General features: G+C 41.0%; 1 protein-coding gene across 10 annotated transcripts in view; it reads right to left on the bottom strand.

Annotated features, from left to right (window-relative positions):
- Nucleotides 1-23619, bottom strand: part of TTC39B (tetratricopeptide repeat domain 39B) — a 148503-nt gene that overhangs the window by 90006 nt on the left and 34878 nt on the right. For 7 of the 10 annotated variants that reach the window (XR_015169530.1, XR_015169531.1, XM_086415056.1 and 4 more), the window contains exon 2: nt 11444-11478. The exons of 2 other annotated variants lie outside the window; for them this stretch is intronic. Coding sequence is in view for 4 of the 8 variants with exons in the window: in XM_086415056.1 (XP_086271182.1) it covers nt 11444-11478 (35 nt within the window). In the remaining 4 variants the exon portion in view is untranslated. Of the gene's footprint in view, nt 1-11443; nt 11479-16403; nt 16416-23619 lie in introns of all 10 variants that reach the window. One more of the 10 variants, XM_086415064.1, reaches the window with a different exon arrangement.

The following is a 23619-nucleotide window of genomic DNA, read 5'->3' as shown; positions in this document are numbered from 1 at the left end:
ACAAATCTAGAAGCAGAAATTAGATTAGTGGTTGCCTAGGAGTAGGAGTAAGAAAGGCAAGTGACTCTAAAGGGTTTCTTTTCTGGATGATGATTTTTTTTAATTAGATTGTAATGATGGTTGTACATAGTTCTATAAATATAATAAACTTCAACGAACTGTAAATATAAAAGATTTTATGGGATATAAATTTATAATGCAATAGAGCTATTTTTAAAAGTTCCAGGGCAGAAAATCTCAAGAGAATTATTTTCCCCTCCTTACCTAGTACCAAGATTGAAATACACATAGTTTCTTACTGTGTCTTCTTATATACCAACTTTATTTTTCCCTTCTCTTATGCAAAGTCACCTATAAAATTCTCCACTGTGTTTTTTCCTTCCTTAGTGGTATATACGATGTCAATGGCATTTTGGATCCAATAAAATAATTAAAGAGCAATCTAGGTTAAGAAAAATCAGGTGAGGTGTGGGTAGGGAGGCCCTTCCAAACCTAAGCAACACTTGGATTATCTAGACAGGGAAGTTGGGTCAAAGAAAAGATCACAGAAAAATGAAAATACATCTAACTCGGCCTGAAGTTATACTAGTTATAATTTAACCCACTATGAAGAAAATATTAACTAGATGTTTTCCAACTATCATTCACCAAACTTCAACCTTTAATAACCTTAAAAACAGATCAACCTATTGCATCATTATTAACTGATCTAAACTGATGGAGCCCACCAGGTTGCCTTAAAAGCTTTATCTCATTCTAATTTACAATTTGTGATTCAAAAGAGAAGGTGTGAAGAAGGAGGAAGTCCCTGAGACATGCTAGGCTACAAAATATTTTTATTTCTATTGTAACCATTTTATCACCCGGCTAAACACATCTGCCTCTTTCAAATTCTAGAGGTAAGAGCAAATTCACCGTAGCTGCTGCATGTGAACACACACATCCCACAGCATTCACACTGCCTCCAGGCTCAAAACACCTACGGATTCCTATATAGGGGTAAAGTCAACATTTTAACAAGGTGCTATGGAATATAAGAGAACACTGCTGAAAATATGTTAAACTTGCATCTATCCTAACAGTCTTGGCACACAAATTTGATGCCTCCCTGACTTCTCTAAACTATCATAATAAGAAAATCTTGATTTTCTAGTACCCAACCAGTTCCTCCAATAAATTAGATTTTGGGGCCACTGCCAACTGTAGTTTACATAAGAAAGAGGTTAAACACCACCAAGTCACTTGGGTCCAAGTGGTCAGTCTACTCTCCTCACTCCGTGGAGGCCAGGATCCTGGGTGACCCAAATCTGCTTATGTCCACAGGGCCCCAGGTAACCCTTGTAGCACTCAAAACTCAAAACCAATGCAAGTCACTCCAACCCTCCAATCGGAAAACAGCTCTCTTTGGAACCCCTGGAACATTTTACTTACTCTTCACATGTCATACTGAGGCAGGAGGTAGACAGAACCTCCCCACCCCTGCCCAGAGTGAGCAACTGGAGTTCCTTCCCTGTGGACAGGAACTCGAAAATATCAATATTTTTTTATATTCTCGATATTCAATGTCAATTCTCGAATGCAGGACAGAAGGCTGGGCCTACCCAGATAAGAGATAAGAGGCCACATATTTCTTATTCTCAAAGTCAAGAAGACCTAGAAAGCTCCTTGGGGGTCAAATGGAGAGTGATGCCAAGGCCACCCATAGGCCTCTTCGCTGGAATCCATCTTGACTGAGAGATGCATGTACATATGGGAGGATCCTGAGATATACCAAATATGAACTCAGAACAAGGCAAAGCAAAATGACTGGCCAAAGAAAAGCTGAAAGAAATGCCCCATAAAAGTGATTCAACCTACCACGAGGACATGGCTCTCTCTGTCTGCCCGTGTGTCTATCCACACATACTGTACTCTTTCCTCCTAATAAACACTTTACTTGTTTCACTCCTTTCCATCTTTGTGAGAATTCTTTTTACACAAAGCCAAAGGGCCAGAACCTTGTCTGCCATAAGCTGACCTCAATCTGGCCAGAAACACAAACCTTGCTTCAAGCCACTGCAGGCTGAGGCCACCCAAAATCAATATCACAGTTAATTTATGAACAGACTTTACTTACACCCACCACTATGTTGTCAGATACAGTAGTTGTCCTGGGCATGAAGAATACCCAGTCATCAGGGCACCAAGAAGTACACACCAGGGTGGAATTGTTAAATCAAGAAGCCAGAGACTATGGCAGAGCTAACCTTCTAGCAAAATTCTATTGACCATTACATGGGACTAAAGTACGGTTCCTCCCTAAGAGATGACCTCCTATGCAAATAAGTCAGAAACTTCATAAGCAATTTTAATTTTCAGAAAGGACATGCTCAATGTGTCACTGTTTTTTTTTTTTAAATCTAATTTTCCTTCCAGTTCTAAATGTTAGAGATGTTTGTACCATCTGCTGCTGCTGCTGCTGCCAAGTCGCTTCAGTCGTGTCCAACTCTGTGCGACCCCATAGACGGCAGCCCACCAGGCTCCCCCATCCCTGGGATTCTCCAGGCAAGAACACTGGAGTGGGTTGCCATTTCCTTCTCCAATGCGTGAAAGTGAAAAGTGAAAGTGAAGTTGCTCAGTCGTGTCAGACTCTTTGCGACCCCATGGACTGCAGCCTACCAGGCTCCTCCGTCCATGGGATTTTCCAGGCAAGAGTACTGGAGTGGGGTGCCATCGCCTTCTCCATTAAGATCTACCAGCTAGCAAATCTAACAACTTTCCAAAATAGTTGTTATTACAATTGTTACCACAAAAATCCAGAACTAGGAAAGACTACATCTGTCGTAGTGAATTAACTAAGCAGAAAAGGAGAGTAGGAGGTAAGTTTTCTTTAGTGGAAACACTTGAAGCCTCTCCTCATCTGTTCACTTGCACCTTTTCATTACAAATTCAGGAGAAAATATTCACAGGAAGAAATTAATCACCAGGTTGGCAAGAGGACCACACCCTCCTACAGCGAGGCTGAAGCATTGCTATCTGCACATAAAATCAAAATATGTAGTTTGATCAGCATAAGGAAAAAGAGCTCTACCGAGTTTAGCAGCTAACAGATCACAAAAGAAATGTCATGGCATGATAAATATATGTGTTGGGAAACCCTAAAACTAGGACAAAATAAAAGTTCACATAAAAACCAGTTAAGAATTTTTTACAGTTAACATATACTTGTAATCAGAGAGAAAACATACAGAGTAGGTTAAAAGAAAAATATAGAATAACAGATTTCTTCAGTAATATTTTCAATTTCAGAAAGGGTCAATAACTCAGGAGAGATGGTACAGAACATGACACTCTATGTTGTGGAATACAGAGAAACATCCAAGAGAGCTTTCCCTGTAAATAAAGCATGTGTGTGCTCAGTCCCTCAGTCTCCTGCGTCTCCTACGTCTTCTGCAGTGGCAGGCGGACTCTGTAACACTGAGCTACCTGGGAATCCGAAGTGAAAGTTAAAGTGTTACCCACTCGGTCGTGTCCAACTCTTTGCAAACCCCTGGACTGTAGCCCACCAGATTCTTCTGTCCATGGGATTCTCCAAGAATACTGGATTGGGTTGCCATTCCCTTTTCCAGGGGATCTTCCCAACTCAGGGATTGAACTCACGTCTCTTGCGTTGCAGGCAAATTCTTTACAGTCTGAGCTACCAGGGAAGCCCAAAGTACAACCTACTGACTTTCAAATGTTATCTGGAAACATTTTTAGTCATTTTGAAATTTTCTTACATATATGACACATGTTTCTATCCTCTTAAATAGAATATACTAGATATAACTTTTTTCCAATGTCTCAGAGACAGCATTATTAACATGACTTTCTCAGTGGAGATGGACAGTGAGCAGGATAGGGGAGCAGTAAAGTACTGATATTTAAAGTACTGAGCACCTACTCTTTGTTTATACACATTATAATATTTAAATTGAATTTCATTTTATCTCCTCAATAAATCTGTGAGCGCATGAAGAAACTGAGACTCAGTGAAACTGTCCCAACAGGTCCACCAGGTAGTAAATGAAGCTGAAACTGGTAATCAATTTCACTGTCAAATCCAAGGGGTTGACTCTCCAGAAAGGTACATCTCAGCGTGTGTACCCGAGCAAAGTAAAACCACACTGCTGTGCTTTGGAGTTCTATGATTGTACATCGTACTTACTTTCTTCTTTCTCTGCCATTTTTTGTTACTATCAACAAATAACTATATCTGTTATATATAGTAATAGTATATTACTATCAACAAATATAAAACCACCCTCTCACCATACCTCCTAAGACTCCAGCAAAGTTACACTAAAAAGCATAAGTCTAGTCACATTCATTGTAAATGGAAGTCTCATTGTAAATGGGAAGTCAATGTAGATGGAAGTCTCTACTAAGGGCAAGATTTTTAGAGCTTGAAGATCTACTTTGGCTACCCTTTTTGGAATTGGACTCTACTTTAAATAGGTAAGGTTCTCTATTAGGTAAAATGTTACTATTATGTGTTGCTACACGAAGGTGAGAGAAGTGGGTACCAAGGACATTTTGGCAACACCAAAAAGGATACACAAAACCGTTTAAGGAACAGTCTAGGGTGTCACAGGTAATAATGCACATCAGAAACCTAAAAGAACAAGGCAAGTTCTAGAACAGAGAAGCCTTTGGATTTGCTAAACTGAACAAGACTGAGCTGACAGAGAAGTTAAATTTGGAAGTAAAAAAATATTGGCATGGCAGAGAATGGATACATGTATATATAGGGCTGTGTCTCTTTCCTGTTCACCTGAAACTATTACATTGTTAATGGGCTACACCCCAATACAAAATTACAACAACAGCAAACAATGCTGGCAACAGCTGAAGACAGGCTGAAAGAGGCAATGAATGGAAAAGAAAATGTTAGATAACCAGAAAGTGAGGTAGCATTAAAAAACTATTGTTTTCAAGATGAGAGGAAAAAACGTAATACATGGTTGACAGTCAGATAAAAGAAGCCAAGACATACAAATTTCCCAGGAATTTCACATTTTCAGAGTTCACCGTGGGTTTCTGATAGTCACGAATCAAAAACATCTCTGTCACAGGACATTTTTGGAGGCCATTCTCCTGAGAACCAGTCATACTAATATTGAAACATCTAAAGCAGATAGAATAGTTTTGTGCAAAAAAAAAAAAGAATAGTTTTGCGCAAACACAAAGACACACAGATCAAAGGACCGAAAGAGAAAGCCCCCAGAAACAGAGCGTTATTAGTTTAATGAGTTTATTACTTGATGGAGGAGGCATCATACATACATTTTCTTTTACTCACAGACTTAGCAAATGGTGTTGGAATAGTGTGCTGGCAATGTAGGGGTTGGCATGAGATGGGGATCTAAATTAACTTCAGTTGGGTTAAGTTCAGGGATTTCTTTTTTTTAGTTCAGCTAAAATTTTCTGCCTGCTGGGTGTATTTCTGAAAAAGGGAGTTGAAGTCACCAATGATGGTAATGAAATCATCTATTTCTCCTTATATAATAATTCTATTTTTGCTTCATGTAGTTTGATGCTCTGTTGCTAGGTATCTACACACTAAGAACTGTTATGCCTTCTTGGGAGATTGGCCCCTCTATCATTAGCTAATGCCTTTCTTTATTCCTGATAACTTTCCTTAGTTTAAAGTCTGCTCTGTCTAAAATTAGTACTGCTATTCCTGCTTTCTGATGATTATTGTTAGCATGGTATATTTTTTCTCAATTTACTTTTATTCTACGTGTCTTTTATTTAAAATGGGTTTTGTTGTAAACAACATATAGTTGGACTATACTTTGTGAGATACTCTAATAATGTCTTTTAACTGGTAAATTTAGACCACTGACATTCAAAGTGATTATTGATATAGCTGGATTAACATCTACCATGTTCATCACTATTTTTATTTCTTGCCCTCACTTTTGGAGAAGGAAATGGCAACCCAGTCCAGCGTTCTTGCCTGGAGAATCCCACGGATGGAGAAGCCTGGTAGGCTGCAGTCCACGGGGTCACACAGAGTCGGACACGACTGAAACGACTTAGCAGCAGCAGAAGCCCTCACTTTTTGTTCCTATTCTTGTCTTCCACTCTTTTTCTGCCTTATATTGTTTTGATTGAACATTTCATATGCTCCATTTTCTCTCCTTTCTTAGCATATCAGCTTTACTTCTTTTTTTACTTTTTTTTTGGTGGTTGCCCTAGAGTTTGCAATACACATTTACATCTAAGTCTGCATTCAAACATACTGTACCACTTCACAGGTAGTGTGAGTACCTTATAATAACAAGACAATACTATCCTCCTTCCCATTGCTTGTATCGCTGTTTTCATTCATCTCACTTAGATGTGAGCATAGACAAGTGCGTGTGTGTATATATATATATATATCTTTTGTGTGTATATATATATAAACATAAGTATATATAACCAAATACACTGTTGGTATTATTTTCAACAAACTGCTATCCATTAGATCAATTAAGAATATGAAAAAGTATTTTATTTTACTTTGACTTATTCCTTTTTTGATGTTCTTCTTTTCTTTATGTAGATCTGACGTTCTACATATTATTTTCCCTCTCTATATAGAACTTCTTTTCGTGTTTCTCATAAGGCAGATCTATGGGTAACAAATTGCTTTAATTTTTGTTCGCTTGAGAAAGCTTTTATTTCTCCTTTACTTTTGAAGATAATTTCACAGAGTACAGAATTCTAGGTTGGTGGTTTAATTCTCTAAACACAAATATTTCACTCCACTTTCTTTTGCTTGCCAGGTTTCTGATGAGAAGTTAACTTTGCTCCTCTAGAGGTAAGGTGTGTTTTTTATTTTAGGAATTTATCTTTGCTACTCTGTAGTTTACAGGTGATAGATCTATCAAGAGGTTACTTTTTGGTGTTCATCCTATTCAGTGATCTATTACCTTACTGGATTTATGGTTTGGTATCTAACATTAATTGTGGAAATTATCAAACATTATAATTTCAAATATTCTTCTGTTCCTTTCTTTTCCTCCTAGTGTTTCCATACAACATCTGTTGTACTTGTCCTACAGTCCTTGAATATTCTGTTCTGTTTTTAATCAGTCTTTGTTCTCTTTGCTTTTCAGTTTTTGAGGATTCTATTCAGCTCAATTGGTAAAGAATCCAGCTGCAATGCGGGAGACCTAGGTTCGATCCCTGGGTTGGGAAGATCCCCTGGAGAAGGGCATGGCAACCCACTCCAGTATTCTTGCCTGGAGAACCCCAGGGACAGAGGAACTCGGTGGGCTGCAGTCCATGGGATCGCAAAGAGTCGGACACGACTGAGAGACTAAGCTCATTCAGGATTATATTGCTCTAGCCTCTAGCTCAGAGACTCTTTCCTCAGCCATGTCCAGTCTAATAAGTCCATCAAAGGCAGCTTTCAATTCTGTTAGTGTTTTCAGATCTCTAGCATTTCTTTTTGGTTCTTTCTTATGACTTCCATCTTTCTGTTCACACTGCCTATCTGTTCCTGCAGGCAGGCTCTCTATTCACCCATAGAGCCCACAGCATATTCACCATAGTTGTTTGAAACCCCCACATCCCTGCTATGTCTGGTTTAGATGTTTACTCTGCCTCTTCAAACTGTGTTTTTTGCCTATTGGTCTGCCTTGTAATCTTTCTTGGTGGTTAAATATGATGTACATGATAAAAGGAACTGCTGTAAATCAACCTGTGGTCACATGGTGGTGAGGGGGTGGGGAGGGGAAACGACTGACACTCCTATGATTAGGTCACAGTCCTTAAGGGAGCCTGTGCCTCTGGACTGGGAACTGCTCAAGTGTTTCTCAGTTTTTCTTCTCAGGTAGATGGGACAGGATGGCCAGAGTGGGCTGGAGTTCCCAGGTCAGTTAGACTCTGGTTAACTACTCTCCCCTGAGGGTAGGCCTTGTTAAGAACAGTCAACTCTGGTATATTTCAGAATGTTCCTTTTCTCCTTACCCTGCAGGATGCCCAAAGGGATTTTTCTCCTCTGTTTACTGTGGGAATCTGGTAGAGCTTCTAGAGGCAAATCTCACATTAGGAGGGGAGGGGGCTTCACATGAGAGATTCCCCTGTGGTTCTTAACTCCCAGAGTTGTTTACACTAAGCCTCCACCAATTCATCCATCACAGCTGAGGTCTTCCAGTCCCAGCTTTGGCTCGTACACCATACTCCCTGTATTTGCCCTTCTGACCCTCTAGTATTGGGCATTGGGATCTGCCCTGTATCCTCCCCTTTCCTTTGGCTCCAAAATGAATTGTGGATTTTTCAAGTCTGTTAAGCTCTTTACTTGTTGTTAGGACAGAGTGGTGACTTCAAGCTCTTTACATGCAAAGCCAGAAACCAGAAGTCAAGTTCAGAAGGTTTTTGTTTCTCTATAATTTGATTTTTTAAAAACTAGTCAGTGTTAGAAATTGCTGACAATGCCTTTCAAACCCAGAGGTAAAGCCGCTGCCAGTTTAACACAACCAGTGAAAATTCAAGGAAACACAAGTTTTAATGTGTATTGCCCATTGGTCACATCAATTATACCAGCTTGACCTATTTTCATCTCTGAGACCTGAACCCATTTCTGATGTGTGTCCAGTGTTCCAGTTTCTCACTGGGAACAGCAGAGCCTCCACTGTGAATTCCAGTAACCAGCCCCATAGTCAGACCCTTTTCTACATCCTGGATTTCAGTCAACCATGCACCTCAAGCTCAGTTCCTGCCAATGCTCAGAGCAGAGCAGCAGCAGCAGAGTGGAATAAGATTTCTGGATGGCAAATAATGCACTCACCTTAAAAGTAATTTTTAAAATTATACAAGCAGATTGTCTTCCAAAGAGTACAGCATGAAAAGGGAAGGGGAGGAAAAGTAACATTACAGTGGCAAGACTTGACAAACACTATCTCAAGCCAAGTGATTAAGTTTAGCCTCAACAATAGTAAGCCAGGTTGATAACATGTACCTTTGATATAGTGTGATGAGAATGATACCTTACATCTGTGGTCTACCTCCCCAAAATACATGAACTCAGTCTAATCATGAGGGAAAAAAAAAAAAACAGATAAGTCTCAATTGAGAGATATTCCACAAAACAAATGAGTAATCTCAAAACTGATAAGGTCATCAAAACCAAGGAAAGTCTGAGAAACTGTCACAATCACGAGTAGGCTACAGAGACAGGACAAATAATTATAATGTGGTGTCCTGAATGAGATCCAAGAACAGAAAAAGGATACTACATAAAAACTAAAGATATCTGAATAAAGTATGGACTTTAGCCATAACAACATATCCATATTAGATTATTAATTGTGACAAACGTACCATTCTAATGTAAGAAATTAATCACAGGGAAAACCAGTGTGGGATATATAGGACTTTCCATACTATGTTCATAATAGTTCTGTAAATCTGCAACTATTGCACAGTAGCAAGGTTATTTTTTTAAATCCTAATCACAATTAAGTTCTTTTTAATCACATATATATTCGATGACAAACACTAAAAACTTTGGACAATAAAAAAATGTGCAACTCTAACATAAAAATAGCAATTAAGGGAAAGTATCTGTAGCAAATAGAACCAAAGATGAAAGTGTATATACATTTGTAAGTTGATAAGTATGTATGAGAAACAGTGAGAAAAAAGTTAAATAGGCAAGAGAAGACTAGAATTCATACATAAGGGAATGCAACAGACTAAACAACGATGATAAGAAAAAAAATGCGGGGTGGGAGGGGTATACCACATGGCTTGTGGGATCTCAGTTCCCCAAGCAGTGCTTAACCCCAGGCCATGGTAGTGAAGGCCTGGAATCCTAAACATTAGGCCACGAGAGAACTCCCAGAAAAAAAAAATTTTAACTAAACAATTAGGTATCACTAAAGTAGCAAAGGGCTTCCCTGATGGCTCAAATGGTAAAGCGCCTGCAATGCAAGAGACCCAGGTTCAATCCCTGGGTCAGGAAGTTCCTATGGAGAAGGGAATGGCTTTGCACTCCAATATTATTGCCTCGAGAATTCCATGGACAGAGGATGCTGGCGGGCTACAGTCCACGGGGTCACAAAGAGTTGGACACGACTGAGCGACTAACACTTTTCACTTTTTAAGCAGAAAAATGGTTTCAAATAATACCTAGGGATGATGATGCTACACATACACATTGTTCATAGCTAAAATAAGATAAAATTCAAAAGATAAAATTCTTTTGAAAGTGCTGTGGACTGAATTCAGTTCAGTCGCTCAACTCTTTGCGACCCCATGGACTACAGCACCTCAGGCTTCCCTGTCTATCACTAACTCCTGAAGCTTGCTGAAACTCATGTCCATCAAGTCGGTGATGCCATCTAACCATCTCAGAATTGCATTCCCCCAAAATTCACATACTGAAGCTCTGATCCCCAATGTGATGGCATTTGGAGATGAGGCCTTTGGAAGATAATTAGATTTAGATCAGATCCTGAGAGTGGGGTCCTCATGACTAATGCCCTTATAGGAAGAACACCTAGAGACCTCTCTCTCTCTCTCTCTCTCTCTCTCTCTACCTGTGGAGACACGAGGCGGTGACCATCTATAAACCAGGCAGAGAGCTCTCACCAGAACCAAACCATGCTAGCAACCCGATCTCTCACTTTCAGGCTCCAAAACTGTGAGAAAATTAACTTCTGCTGTTTAAGCTACCCAACCCATGGTATTTTGTTATGGCAGCCTGAGTTGACTAGTACACAAAGGCAACTTGAAAAATATCACATAAAGAGCAATAAAAATAGTCATCCCTTTTATAGCCAGTAATCCTACATTGGTGAAGTTAAAACTTTCAGAGACAATTCAAAAATATAACAAAACTATACATATTAAAATATTCCCTAGTTTTACTAAATGTCTAAGGAGAAATGAATAAGTAAACTGTAGTGTTCCATTTGATCTAATATGACATCATTTAAAATCATTACAAAAATTATATAGGCATATAGGAAATGCTTATAATAAAACTAAGTGCAAACCAAAAGCAAAAATCTACAGTATGAGGCCAATCATGTAAAGAAATATGGGCAAGATATAAAAGGGTTGCTGCTAAGTCGCGTCAGTCACGTCTGACTCTGTGCGACCCCACAGACAGCAGCCCAACAGGCTCCTCTGTCCCTGGGATTCTCCAGGCGAGAATAGTGGAGTGGGTTGCCATTTCCTTCTCCAATATAAAAGGGTTAGCTGTAAACAAAATTTAATTTGTTGGAAAACTTTTTTCTTTTATTTTAGTTTAAGGTTACAAGAAATCTGGCTTAATCACATCCTAAATGTTAAATTATAGAGAACTGAATTTTTCCAACGATAGTCACTATACTCAAAAAAATGAGAATGAAATATTTATTTTTTTAAAAAGAAAACCATCAATTTTCTCTACTATATACGTTTTTATTACGTTACTACTTACACAGAGAGGGTTTCCAAAGCATCTTCAAAGATGTCCTGGGGGAACAAAAAACACAATGAGTGTCTCAGGAATCAAGAACTTTAAACATAAAAGAGACTTGTGTGTGCTCGCGTGCATGCATGCGCGTGTGCCCAAGCACATGTGTGCATGCCTCCCAGCAACAGAGTGGGGAGTTTGGGTGGGCTGCAGTGGAACCACTCCACTTAACGCTCACTAATGTAACTCCTTTCAGAGAAATCAAGCACATGGATGTAAGTGAGATTTAACTTAGATAAGTTTTTGTTTTTTTTTAAATAAGACTAGTAAAATACTCAGCTAGCAATCAAACTGGGCTAATTTGAAGAAACTGACTCCTCTAAAGGAGTCTTCAGTCTCAATCAACCCAGAAGCACAATGAGACAAATAACAGGACTTGCCCGATTCAGTCACGTCTTTCTCCCTGGCTGGCCACGTTAGCACCCCTGGGTCTTTGTGTAATATCCAACCCCACTACCCACCCAGCAAGTCTCCCTGCCGCCAGACTGTTCTCTACAGCATAGAGGGCAGCCTTTTCTTTATGCCACTGGTCTGTTCAAAAGTTGCACACACATGCACACTCACATCTGCTTACAAATCCACACATGCATCCCACACTCATACACACTGACTCACACACTCACAAGCTCACCCGTAAACTCACAGACACACACACTTAGAAACACACATACACTCACACACAAACTTACACATACACAAAGTTCCCTCATAGCTGCAAAAATCAAATCCAAGCTCCTCATCCAGTTATCTGGGACCCACTATAACCTAGTCGAATCTTCAAAGCCTCCTTCCCTCACATTCCTTCCACCATTTCCACAGCCACACACAGGACCATCCTGGCCTCCCTGCCCCCACGCTTCACATCTGCCATTCAATTCTTCACATAACAGCTGAAGTTACTCTTCTCTTTCTCTTCTTTAATAAGCTCACATCATACTACTGCTTTAGACTTTTTTAAAACCTTTCCACTGCATGTAGAATAAATCCAAATTTAATAAACATCCAAGACCTACTGTATAGTATAAGAAATATTCAATATCTTATAATAACCTATAATGAAAAGGTTTCTGAAAAAGAATATATATACACAATATATGTGTGTGCGTGTGTGTGTGTGTGTGTGTATATATATACACACACATATATGGGTGCTTAGTCAGTCATGTCTGACTCTTTGTGACCCTTTGGACTATAGCCCACCAGGCTCCTCTGTCCATGGAATTTTCCAGGCAAGAATACTGGAGTGGGCTGCCATTTCTTCCTCCATGGATCATCCTAATCAAACAATTGAACCCATGTTTCCTGTGTCTCCTGCATTGAAGGCAATTTCTTAACCCACTGAACCATCAGGGGAGGCCTATATATATATATATATATATATATATAAAACTGAATCACTTTGCTATAAACTTGTGTTGTGTGCTTAGTCCTGTTATTTGTTTCATTGTGCTTCTGGGTTGAGTGAGACTGAAGAGTGTGTGCTTAGTTGCTCAGTCGTGTCCAACTCTTGAGATCCCATAGACTGTAGCCTGCCAGGCTCCATGGGATTCTCCAGGCAAGAATACTGGAGTGAGTTGCCATTTCCTTCTCCAGGGGATCTTCCCAACCCAGGAATCAAACCCAGGTCTCTTGCATTGCATGCAGACTCTTTACCGACTGAGCTACAAGGGAAACCTATATAATACAAACTTGAAACACTGTAAATCAACTATATTTCAATTTTCAAAAAGAACAAGGTAGAGTCCTGAAAGAAAAATAAAATTCAAATTCCTTCTCAAAAATCTATGAAGCCCCTAAACGACCCTGCCAGCCTCTGACTACCCCTCTGCCCACTGGCCCCCTTACTCACTCCACTTCAGCCACAGTCTGTCCTTCTGTTCCATGCACAAGCCAAACTCATCCCATGCCTCTCTGCATGTCCCTTTCCTAGAATGTTCTTCACTCAACTCTTCCTATGGCTGACTCACTGTCATCTTTCCATTTTCAAATCCTCTAATAAACCAAATTAAAATTACTAAGAATAGCAGCATACTAATATTTTCCCATCATCTGATTTCTTTCATTCTCAATACCATTTTTAATATCATAATCTCTAATCATCTCATTTGTTTATGTGGTTACAATCTGTCTCCATCAGGGCAGGTTCTCATTTATCACATCTACATAGAAATCACCAGGGCTTGGCACAGAGTTGTTGCTCAAAAGATAGATGTTGCTTAATGAATGAATTGAGCTTGGGCCATCAAGGCAGTGATCACATCACCTCATTTAGAGCTATAACACAGATATGAAGAAAGAGGACCCAAGAGCTTTTCTCTCATTTGATTATTAATACTGAACAATGTATACACCATACTACAGCTTCCCTGGTGGCTCAGATGGTAAAGAATCTGCCTGCAATGCAGGAGACTAGGGCTCAATCCCTAGGTCGGTAAGACCCTGGAGAAGGGTTTGGCAACCCACTCCAGTATTCTTGCCTGGAGAATCCCATGGACAGAGATGCCTGGTGGGCTACAGTCCATGCAGTTGCAAAAGACTCAGACACAACTGAGCGACCAAAACACATACAACATACTGACTCTGCAGGCAGGCAGGAAACAAAATGTGTAAATACGAAAAAGAAGAGACATTCTAAGTAGTGGCAGAACTGAGTTGAGAATTTGGGAACCCTGATCTATTGATCTACATTCATACCATACTCTGTAAGGGAGGTGGAGTCAGGGGCAATTCCATCTTATTCCTCAGTCTCCAGAGACTAATGACTGGAGCAAAAACAGAAGCTCATAAACCAGCCACTGAAAGAAAAAGGAGCTGGCCCTCCAGCAACAGAACCTAAGCCAATGTATAGGCTTCTCTGGCCTATATAAAAATTTCTAAGAAAAGACTCCTTTCTCCAAATCAAAAGTCTGAAGAGGCTCTTGGCATCACCAACCTTGTCATTTTGAATCACAGCCCAGTTTACCATCTGAAGGGTTGCAGAGAAGGTGAAAGACTAGGTTCTCCAGGAACCCAATTCTAGCTGTGATGACCAATTAAATTTACCTGTGCCAGACACCAGCTCATGGTCCCTCCAGCATTCCTGTTAACCCCACCCAGGCCGACCTGTACCAGGAAGGGGGGATGCAGAGAGCATGCTCCTGAGAGCTTCTGTGCACCTGACCCCCTCCTCACAAACCTCAACCCAGAACAGAGCACACAGCAGGCACAGAGACATGGAGTGGGCTTCAGGAAAGATAGCTCAGAAGTCCAGCTCTCCTTTTAAAAAGAAATAAGGCTAATATTTACACTTAAACAAGTAATACCCCTATACCCATCTCAGTGTTATAGTTTTTCCATTAGTTATGTACTGATGTGAGAGATGGACCATAAAGAAGGCTGAGCACCGAAGAATTGATGCTTTTGAACTGTGGTGCTGGAGAAGACTCTTGAGAGTCCCTTGGACAGCAAGGAGATCAAACTAGTCAATCCTTAAGGAAATCAACCCTGGATATTCACCGGAAGGACTGATGCTGAAGCTCAGTCTACAGTACTCGGCCCACGTGATGCAAAGAGCTGATTCATTGGAAAAGACCCCGATCCTGGGAAACACTGAGGGCAAGAGGAGTAGGGGGTGACAAAGGATGAGATGGTTAGATGGCATCACTGACTCATGAGTTTGAGCAAACTCCAGGAGATACTGAAGGACAGGGAATCCTGGCATGCTGCAGTTCATAAAGTGGCAAAGCGTCGGACACGACTTAGTGACTGAACAACAGCAACAATCCATCTCAAAACAAGAAACACTAAGTTATATCCAGTAAGAAATCATCTTAATTTGAGTAACACCTCTCCCTTTATCATATGCAGTATGTGCCTGAAGTGCTCATTTGCTTCAGTCATGTCCGACTATGACCCTATGGACTGCAACCCATCAGGCTCTCTGTCTGTGGGATTATCCCCGCAAGAATACTAGAGTGGATTGCCATGCCCTCCCCCAGGGGATCTTCCTGACCCAGTGATCGAACCCACGTCTCCCGCATTGCTGGCAGATTCATTACCCCTGAGTCATGGGTGAAGCCCCTATCATATGCAGCAGTTTCTCTAAATAAAACATACTGTAGAACATGGAAACCACAGCTAACAATACCGCACTGCATATTTGAAAACTGTTCAAAGAGCTGATATTGAAAATTTTCATCATACACACAAATTATGACTATGTGACATGATGGATGTGTTCAGTTCAGTTCAATTCAGTTCAGTCGCTCAGTTGTGTCTGACTCTCTGCAACTCCATGAACTGCAGCACACCAGGCCTCCCTGTTCATCGCCAACTACCAGAGTCCACCCAAATCCATGTCCATTGAGTCAGTGATGCCATCCAACCATCTCATCCTCTGTCATCCCCTTCTTCTCCTGCCCTTAATCCCTCCCAGCATCAGGGCCTTTTCAAATGAGTCAGTTCTTCGCATCAGGTGGCCAAAGGATTGGAGTTTCAGCTTCAATATCAGTCCTTCCAATGAATATTCAGGACTGATTTCCTTTAGGATAGACTGGTTGGATCTCCCTACAGTCCAAGGGACTCTCAAGAGTCTTCTCCAACACCACAGTTCAAAAGCATCAATTCTTCAGCACTCAGCTTTCTTTATAGTCCAACTCTCACATCCATACATGACCACAGGAAGAACCATAGCCTTGACTAGATGGACCTTTGTTGGCAAAGTAATATCTCTGCTTTTTAATATGCTGTCTAGGTTGGTCATAACTTTCCTTCCAAGGAATAAGTATCTTTTAATTTCATGGCTGCAGTCACCATCTGCAGTGATTTTGGAGCCCAGAAAAATAAAGTCAGCCACTGTTTCCACAGTTTCCCCATCTATTTGCCATGAAGTGATGGGACCAGATGCCATGATCTTAGTTTTTTGAATGTTGAGCTTTAAGCCAACTTTTTCACTCTCCTCTTTCACTTTCATCAAGAGGCTCTTTAGTTCTTCACTTTCTGCCATAAGGCTGGTGTCATCTGCATATCTGAGGTTATTGATATTTCTCCTGGCAATCTTGATTCCAGCTTGTGCTTCCTCCAGCCCAGCATTTCTCATGATGTGAGATGTGAGATGGATGTGTTAACTAACCTTATTATGGTAATCATTTCACAATACAGTCATGTATCAAATCATTAAGTTGCACACCTTAAACCTACACGATGTTATAGGTTAACTATAGCTCACAAAGCTGGGGGAAATTTTTTAATTAAAAAATAATGTTAAAATCATTTTTTCCACTTAGATGAATAATAAAAATTTAATACAATGCCTCCACATAACAGAGACAATCCACCAGAGTTCTAGGATATTATTCTAATAAACTAGAAATGAGAAAGAGAAATAGAAAAAAAGCAAGAGAGAAGGATAAAAAGAGGAAGAAAACTTTGTCTCTAAAGACCAGACAAAAGGTGATTTTTTTTTTTTCACTTAAAAAAAAGAAAAGGAGTTTCCCTGGTGACTCAGATGGTAGAGAATCTGCCTGCAGTGCAGGAGACCCAGTTGGATCCCGGGGTGGGGAGATCCCCTACAGAAGAGAAAGCTACTCATTCCAGTACTCTTGCCTGGAGAATTCCATGGCTATAACCCCATGGACAGAGGCTATAGTCCATGGGGTCACAAAGAGTTGAACACCACTGACACACAAAGAGAAGAACTAAGATTAAATGAGTGCCTAACATGTGTCAGGCACTTTACAAAGCTCCTCCCAATTTGTAGCAAGTAAATTCAGTCACAGGTAACTACCTGAGCAATATTACACAGCTGGTAAGTGAAGGAACTGAGATTCAACTCCAGATTTAACTTCAAAGTATTTTTTTAATGTTAATTAAGAAAAACATCCAAAACTTGGAACTAAGGCAATTGGGCAGGAGTGGAGAAGCGGAGGAGAGAAGGGGGCATCATATCTCTGGAGGTAATACTGCAGACTGTCGCACAAATCCTCCCAAGGGTTCTTGAATTCTCTCAGATGATGTCCTTGTGTTTGACTTGGCTATTTACTCTCAGATTAGAGCCAGAGCATCGCCTGTAGAGGTACGGGTCCTCAGTTACCTGCCGCAGGGGCAGGGGGTCTGGATGTAGCAGACCTGGTATGGTAAAAGCCCTCTTGGAGGAGGTCGCCATTAACACCACCAAAGAGCCACCAGAACTTACCCAGGACTAGGGGAACAGACTCTTAGAGGGCACAAACAAACTCTTGTGCACACCAGGACCAGGAGAAAGGAGCAGTGACCCCATAAGAGACTGACCCACACTTGCCCGTGAGCGCCTAGGAGTCTCCGGCAGAGACATGGGGCGGTGGTGGCCTGGTGCAGGGTTGGGGCATTCAGTGCAGCAGTGCGTGCATGGGACCTTTTGAAGGAGGCTGCCATTATCTTCACTACCTCCACCACAGTGTGGCCTCAGGTCAAACAACAAGGAGGGAACACAGCCCTGCCCATCAACAGAAAATTGCATTAGAGTATAACTGACCATAGCCCAGCCCATAAGACCCAGTTTCCCCCTCAGTCAGTCTCCCCCATCAGGAAGATTCCATAAGCTGCTTCTTTTTTTTTTTAACTTTACAATATTGTATTGGTTTTGCCATATATCAAAATGAATCCGCCACAGGTATACATGTGTTCCCCATCCTGAACCCTCCTCCCTCCTCCCTCCCCATACCATCCTCTGGGTCATCAGAGGGCCAACAGAATGAAAACCACAATCACAGAAAATTAATTAAACTGGTCACATGGACCAAAGCCTTGTCTAACTCAATGAAACTATGAGCCATGCCATGTAGGGCCACCCAAGATGGACAGGTCATGGTGGAGAATACAGACAAAATGTGGTCCACTGGAGAAGGGAATGGCAAACCACTTCAGTATTCTTGCCTTGAGAACCCCATGAACAGTATGAAAAGGCAAAAAGATAGGACACTGAAAGATGAACTCCCCAGGTCAGTAGGTGCCCAATATGCTACTGGAGATCAGAGAAATAACTCCAGAAAGAATGAAGAGACGGAGCCAAAGCAAAAACAACATCCAGTTGTGGATGTGACTGGTGATGGAAGTAAAGTCTGATGCTATAAAGAGCAATATGGCATAGGAACCTAGAATGTTAGTTCAGTGAATCAAGGCAAATTGGAAGTGGTCAAACAGGAGATGGCAAGAGTGAACACTGACATTTTAGAATCGGTGAACTAAAATGGACTGGAATGGGCGAATTTAACTCAGATATATGACCTTATATCTACTACTGTGGGCAAGAATCCCTTAGAAGAAATGGAGTAGCCATCATAATCTACAAAAGGGTCCAAAATGCAGTAAGTGGATGCAATCTCAAAAACAACAGAACGATTTCTGTTCCCTTCCAAGGCAAACCATTCAATATCACAGTAATCCAAGTCTATGCCCCAACCAGTAATGCTGAAAAAGTAGAAGTTGAACAGTTCTATGAAGACCTATAAGACCACCTAGAACTAACACGCAAAAATGATATCCTTTTCATTATAGGGGACTGGAATGCAAAAGTAAGAAGTCAAGAGATACGTGGAATAACAGACAAATTTGGCCTTGGAGTACAGAATGAAGCAGATCAAAAGCTAACAAAGTTTTACCAAGACTGCACACCACTCATAGCAAACACCCTCTTCCAACAACACAAGAGATGACTCTACACATGGACATCACCAGATGGTCAATATCAAAATCAAACTGATTATTTTTTTTGCAGCCAAAGATGGCGAAGCTCTATACATTCAGCAAAAACAAGACCAAGAGCTGACTGTGGCTCAGATCATGAACTCCTTATTGCCAAATTCTGACTGAAATTGAACAATGTAGGGAAAACCACTAGACCATTCAGGTACGACCTAAACCAAATCCCTTCTGATTATACAATGAAAGTGACAAATAGATTCAAAGGATTAGATCTCATAGACAGAGTGCCAGAAGAACTATGGACAGAGGTTCATGACACTGTACAGGAGGCAGTGATCAAGATCATCCCCAAGAAAAAGAATGCAAAAAAGCAAAATGGTTGTCTGAGGAGGCCTTATAAATAGCTGAGAAAAGAAGAGAAGCTAAAGGTAAAGGAGAAAAGAAAAGATATACACATTTGAATGCAGAGTTCCAAAGAATAGCAAGGAGAGATAAGAAAGACTTCCTCAGTGATCAATACAAAGAAATAGAGGAAAACAATAGAATGGGAAAGACTAGAGATCTCTTCAAGAAAATCAGAGATACCAAGGGAACATTTCAGGCAAAGATGGGCACAATTGGAGAAGGAACTGGCAACCCACTCCAGTGTTCTTGCCTAGAGAATCCCATGGACAGAGGAGCCTGGTGTGCTGCCGTCTATGGGGTCGCACAGAGTCAGATACAACTGAAGTGACTTAGCAGCGGCAGCAAACTGTCAGACTAAGTTATCTGATACTTCAGAATATTATAAAAGCTTAGAGAAGGATTTTTTTTTTACTTTGAACAAATGTCATTTATTGTACAACTTATTTAACACAAAATAGTTTCAATTTGTTATTTAATATAAATTATAGCCGACACGACTGAGCAACTGATCTGATCCGATCTGATCTGATCTGATAGAGATTATAACAGAATAAATTTTGAGTCTGTGCTATTAAAAAAAAAAAAAACAAAGATGGGCACAATTAAGAATAGAAATAGTATGGACCTAACAGAAGCAGAAGATATTAAGAAGAGGTGGCAAGAATACACAAAGAACTATACAAAAAAGATTTTCATGACCCAGATATCCACGATGGTGTGATCACTCACCTAGACCCAGACATCCTGGAATGCAAAGTCAAGTGGGCCTTAGGAAGCATCACTAGGAACAAAACTAGTGGAGGTGATGGAATTCCAGTTGAGCTATTTCAAATCCTGAAAGATGATGCTGTGAAAGTGCTGCACTCAATATGCCAGCAAATTTGGAAAACTCAGCAGTGGCCACGGGACTGGAAAAGGTCAGTTATCATTCCAATCACAAAGAAAGGCAATGCCAAAGAATGCTCAAACTACCACACAATTGCACTCATCTCACATACTAGCAAAGTAATGCTGAAAATTCTCCAAGCCAGGCTTCAATAGTACATGAACCGTGAACTTCCAGATGTTCAAGCTGGTTTTAAAAATGGCAGAGGAACCAGAGATCAAATCGCCAACATCTGTTGGGTCATCAAAAAAGCAGGAGAGTTCCAGAAAAACATCTATTTCTGCTTTATTGACTATGCCAAAGCCTTTGACTGTGTGGATCACAATCAACTGTGAAAAATTCTGAAAGAGATGGGAATACCAGACCACCTGACCTGCCTCTTGAGAAACCTATATGCAGGTCAGGAAGCAACAGTTAGAACTGGACATGGAACAACAGACTGGTTCCAAATAGGAAAAGGAGTACGTCAAGTCTGTATATTGTCACCCTGCTTATTTAACTTCTATGCAGAGTACATCATGAGAAACGCTGGGCTGGAAGAAGCACAAGCTCGAATCAAGATCGCCAGGAGAAATATCAATCACCTCAGATATGCAGATGACACCACCCTTATGGCAGAAAGTGAAGAGGAACTCAAAAGCCTCTTGATGAAAGTAAAAGAGGAGAGTGAAAAAGTTGGCTTAAAACTCAACATTCAGAAAACGAAGATCATGGCATCCGTTCCCATCACTTCATGGCAAATAGATGGGGAAACAGTGGAAACACTGAGAGACTATTTTTGGGTTCCAAAATCACTGCAGATGGTGACTGCAGCCATGAAATTAAAAGATGTTTGCTCCTTGGAAGAAGAGCTATGACCAACTTAAATAGCATATTAAAAAAGCAGAGACATTAGTTGCCAACAAAAGTCCATCTAGTCAAAGATATGGTTTTTCCAGGAGTCATGTATGGATGTGAGAGCTAGACTATAAAGAAAGCTGAGCGCCAAAGAATTGATGCTTTTGAACTGTGGTGTTGGAGAACACTTTTGAGAGTCCCTTGAACAGCACAGAGATCTAACCAGTCCATCCTAAAGGAGATCAGTCCTGAATAATCATTGGAAGGACTGATGCTGAAGCTGAAACTCCAATACTTGATTCTCCCACTTGATGCAAAGAACTGACTCATTGGGAAAGATTCTGATGTTGGGAAAGATTGAAGGCGGGAAGAGAAGGGGACAACAGAGGATGAGATGGTTGGATGGCATCACCAACTCAATGGACATGAGTTTGAATACGCTCCGGAAGATGGTGATGGACAGGACAGCCTGGCATGCTGCAGTCCATGTGGTCACAAAGAGTCGGACACAAATGAGTGACTGAACTGAACAGAAGCCAGATACTATGAGATTATTTATTAATGTGCAGATTTCGGAATGGTAAGGAAACCTCAAAGATTACAGTTTTATGACCCTGTAGGACACTATCCAGCTTTATCTGTAGCCTAGGGATCTTAAGCTAACATTGTTCTTGTTTGAAGTCTATAAATATCCAGTTCCACAAACAGTCCGTGAATCAGTTTACCATCTCACTGGTTTCCCTCAGTGATGAGTTAAATAAAAGTTTCAACATGTCCACTTTATATCTTTATGAGAGTCATATCCGCTCCTTTCCTCAATGGATTCCCATCAGGACCGCTAGGTTTGGCACCTGATCTGCAGGGAACTGCTAGTCAACAGTCTCCCATCCAACACTAAATATCCGTACATCTTCATGCATTTCTCACAGAGCATAACAAGATTTTTCTACCTCTGGTGTTTGCTTCTCTAAACTCACCATCAACTTCCCAGTGCTTCACCACTGCTGGTTTTCACTTCCCCAGTGATTACAACAGTTGGTCTCCCTGAAACTTTGCACCACTAGGTAAGTGCAGCATGTGGCTGCTGCTACTAAGTCACTTCAGTCATGTCTGACCCTTGGTAACCTGATGAACTGCAGCCTACCAGGCTCCTCTGTCCATGGGATTTTCTAGGCATGAATACTGGAGTGGATTGCCATGGTCTTCCCTTCAGGAGTATCTTCCCAACCCAAGGATCAAACCCGCATCTCTTATGTCCCCTGCATTGGCAGACAGGTTCTGTACCCCTGCACCACTTGAGAAGCCCATACACCATGTGGGGTCCAGTTGAAAGAAATACAGTCAGAGACGCATCCAGAGTCCTTCCAGTTTAAGGAAAGTAATACAAGAAAGGCTTTAGCATAGTCGATGAAACAGAGATAGATGTTTTTCTGAAATTCCATTGCCTTCTCTATAATCCAGCAAATGTTGGCAATTTGATCTCTGGTTCCCCTTTCTTTTCTAAACCCAGCTTGGACACCTGGAAGTTCTGGTTTGCATAATGCTGAAGACTAGCATGCAAGATTTCAAGCATGACCTTACTAGCATGGGAGATGAGTGCAATTGTCCTATGGTTAGGTTAGCACATTCTTTGGTACCACTCTTCTTGAGAACTGGGATGAGGACTGACCTTTTTAAGTCCTGTGGCCACTGCTGGGTCTTCCAAAATCTAATGGCAGAAAGCAAAGAGGAGCTAAAGAGCCTTTTGTTAAAGGTGAAGGAGGAGAGTGAAAGAGCCGGCTTAAGACTAGATATTAAAAAAAATTAAGATCATGGCAGCTAGCCCCATTGCTACATGGCAAACAGTAGGAGGAAAGGGTGGAAGCAGTGACAAAATCCTCTTCTTGGGCTCCAAAATCATTGCAGATGATGACTGCAGCCATGAAATCAGAAGACGATTGCTTCTTGGCAGGAAAGCAATGACAAACATAGACAGTGTGTTGAAAAGCAGAGACATTACTCTGCTGACAAAGGTCCACATAAGCTAGGCTATGGTCTTCCCAGTGGTCACATACAGTTGTGAGAGCTGAGCCATAAAGAAGGTAGATCACCAAAGAACTGATGTCTTTGAACTGTGGTGCTAGAGAAGACTCCTGAAAGTCCCTTGGACAGCAAGGAGATCAACCCAGTCAATCTCAAGGGAGATCAACCCTGAATATTCACTGGAAGGACTGATGCTGAAGCTGAAGCTCCAGTATTTTGGCCACCTCATGCGAAGAGTTGACTCATTGGAAAAGACTCTGATGCTGGGAGGGATTGGGGCAGGAGGAAAAGGGGACAACAGAGGATGAGATGGCTGGATAGCATCACTGAC

The sequence above is a fragment of the Bos grunniens genome, chromosome 8 (genome assembly GCF_055505025.1).
Source record: "Bos grunniens cultivar Pamir isolate PY7600 chromosome 8, Bosgru_T2T1.0, whole genome shotgun sequence".
NCBI classification, from domain to species: domain Eukaryota; kingdom Metazoa; phylum Chordata; class Mammalia; order Artiodactyla; family Bovidae; genus Bos; species Bos grunniens.
Note: the sequence above shows the minus strand (reverse complement) of the source record. Positions and strands in the feature narration are given on the sequence as shown.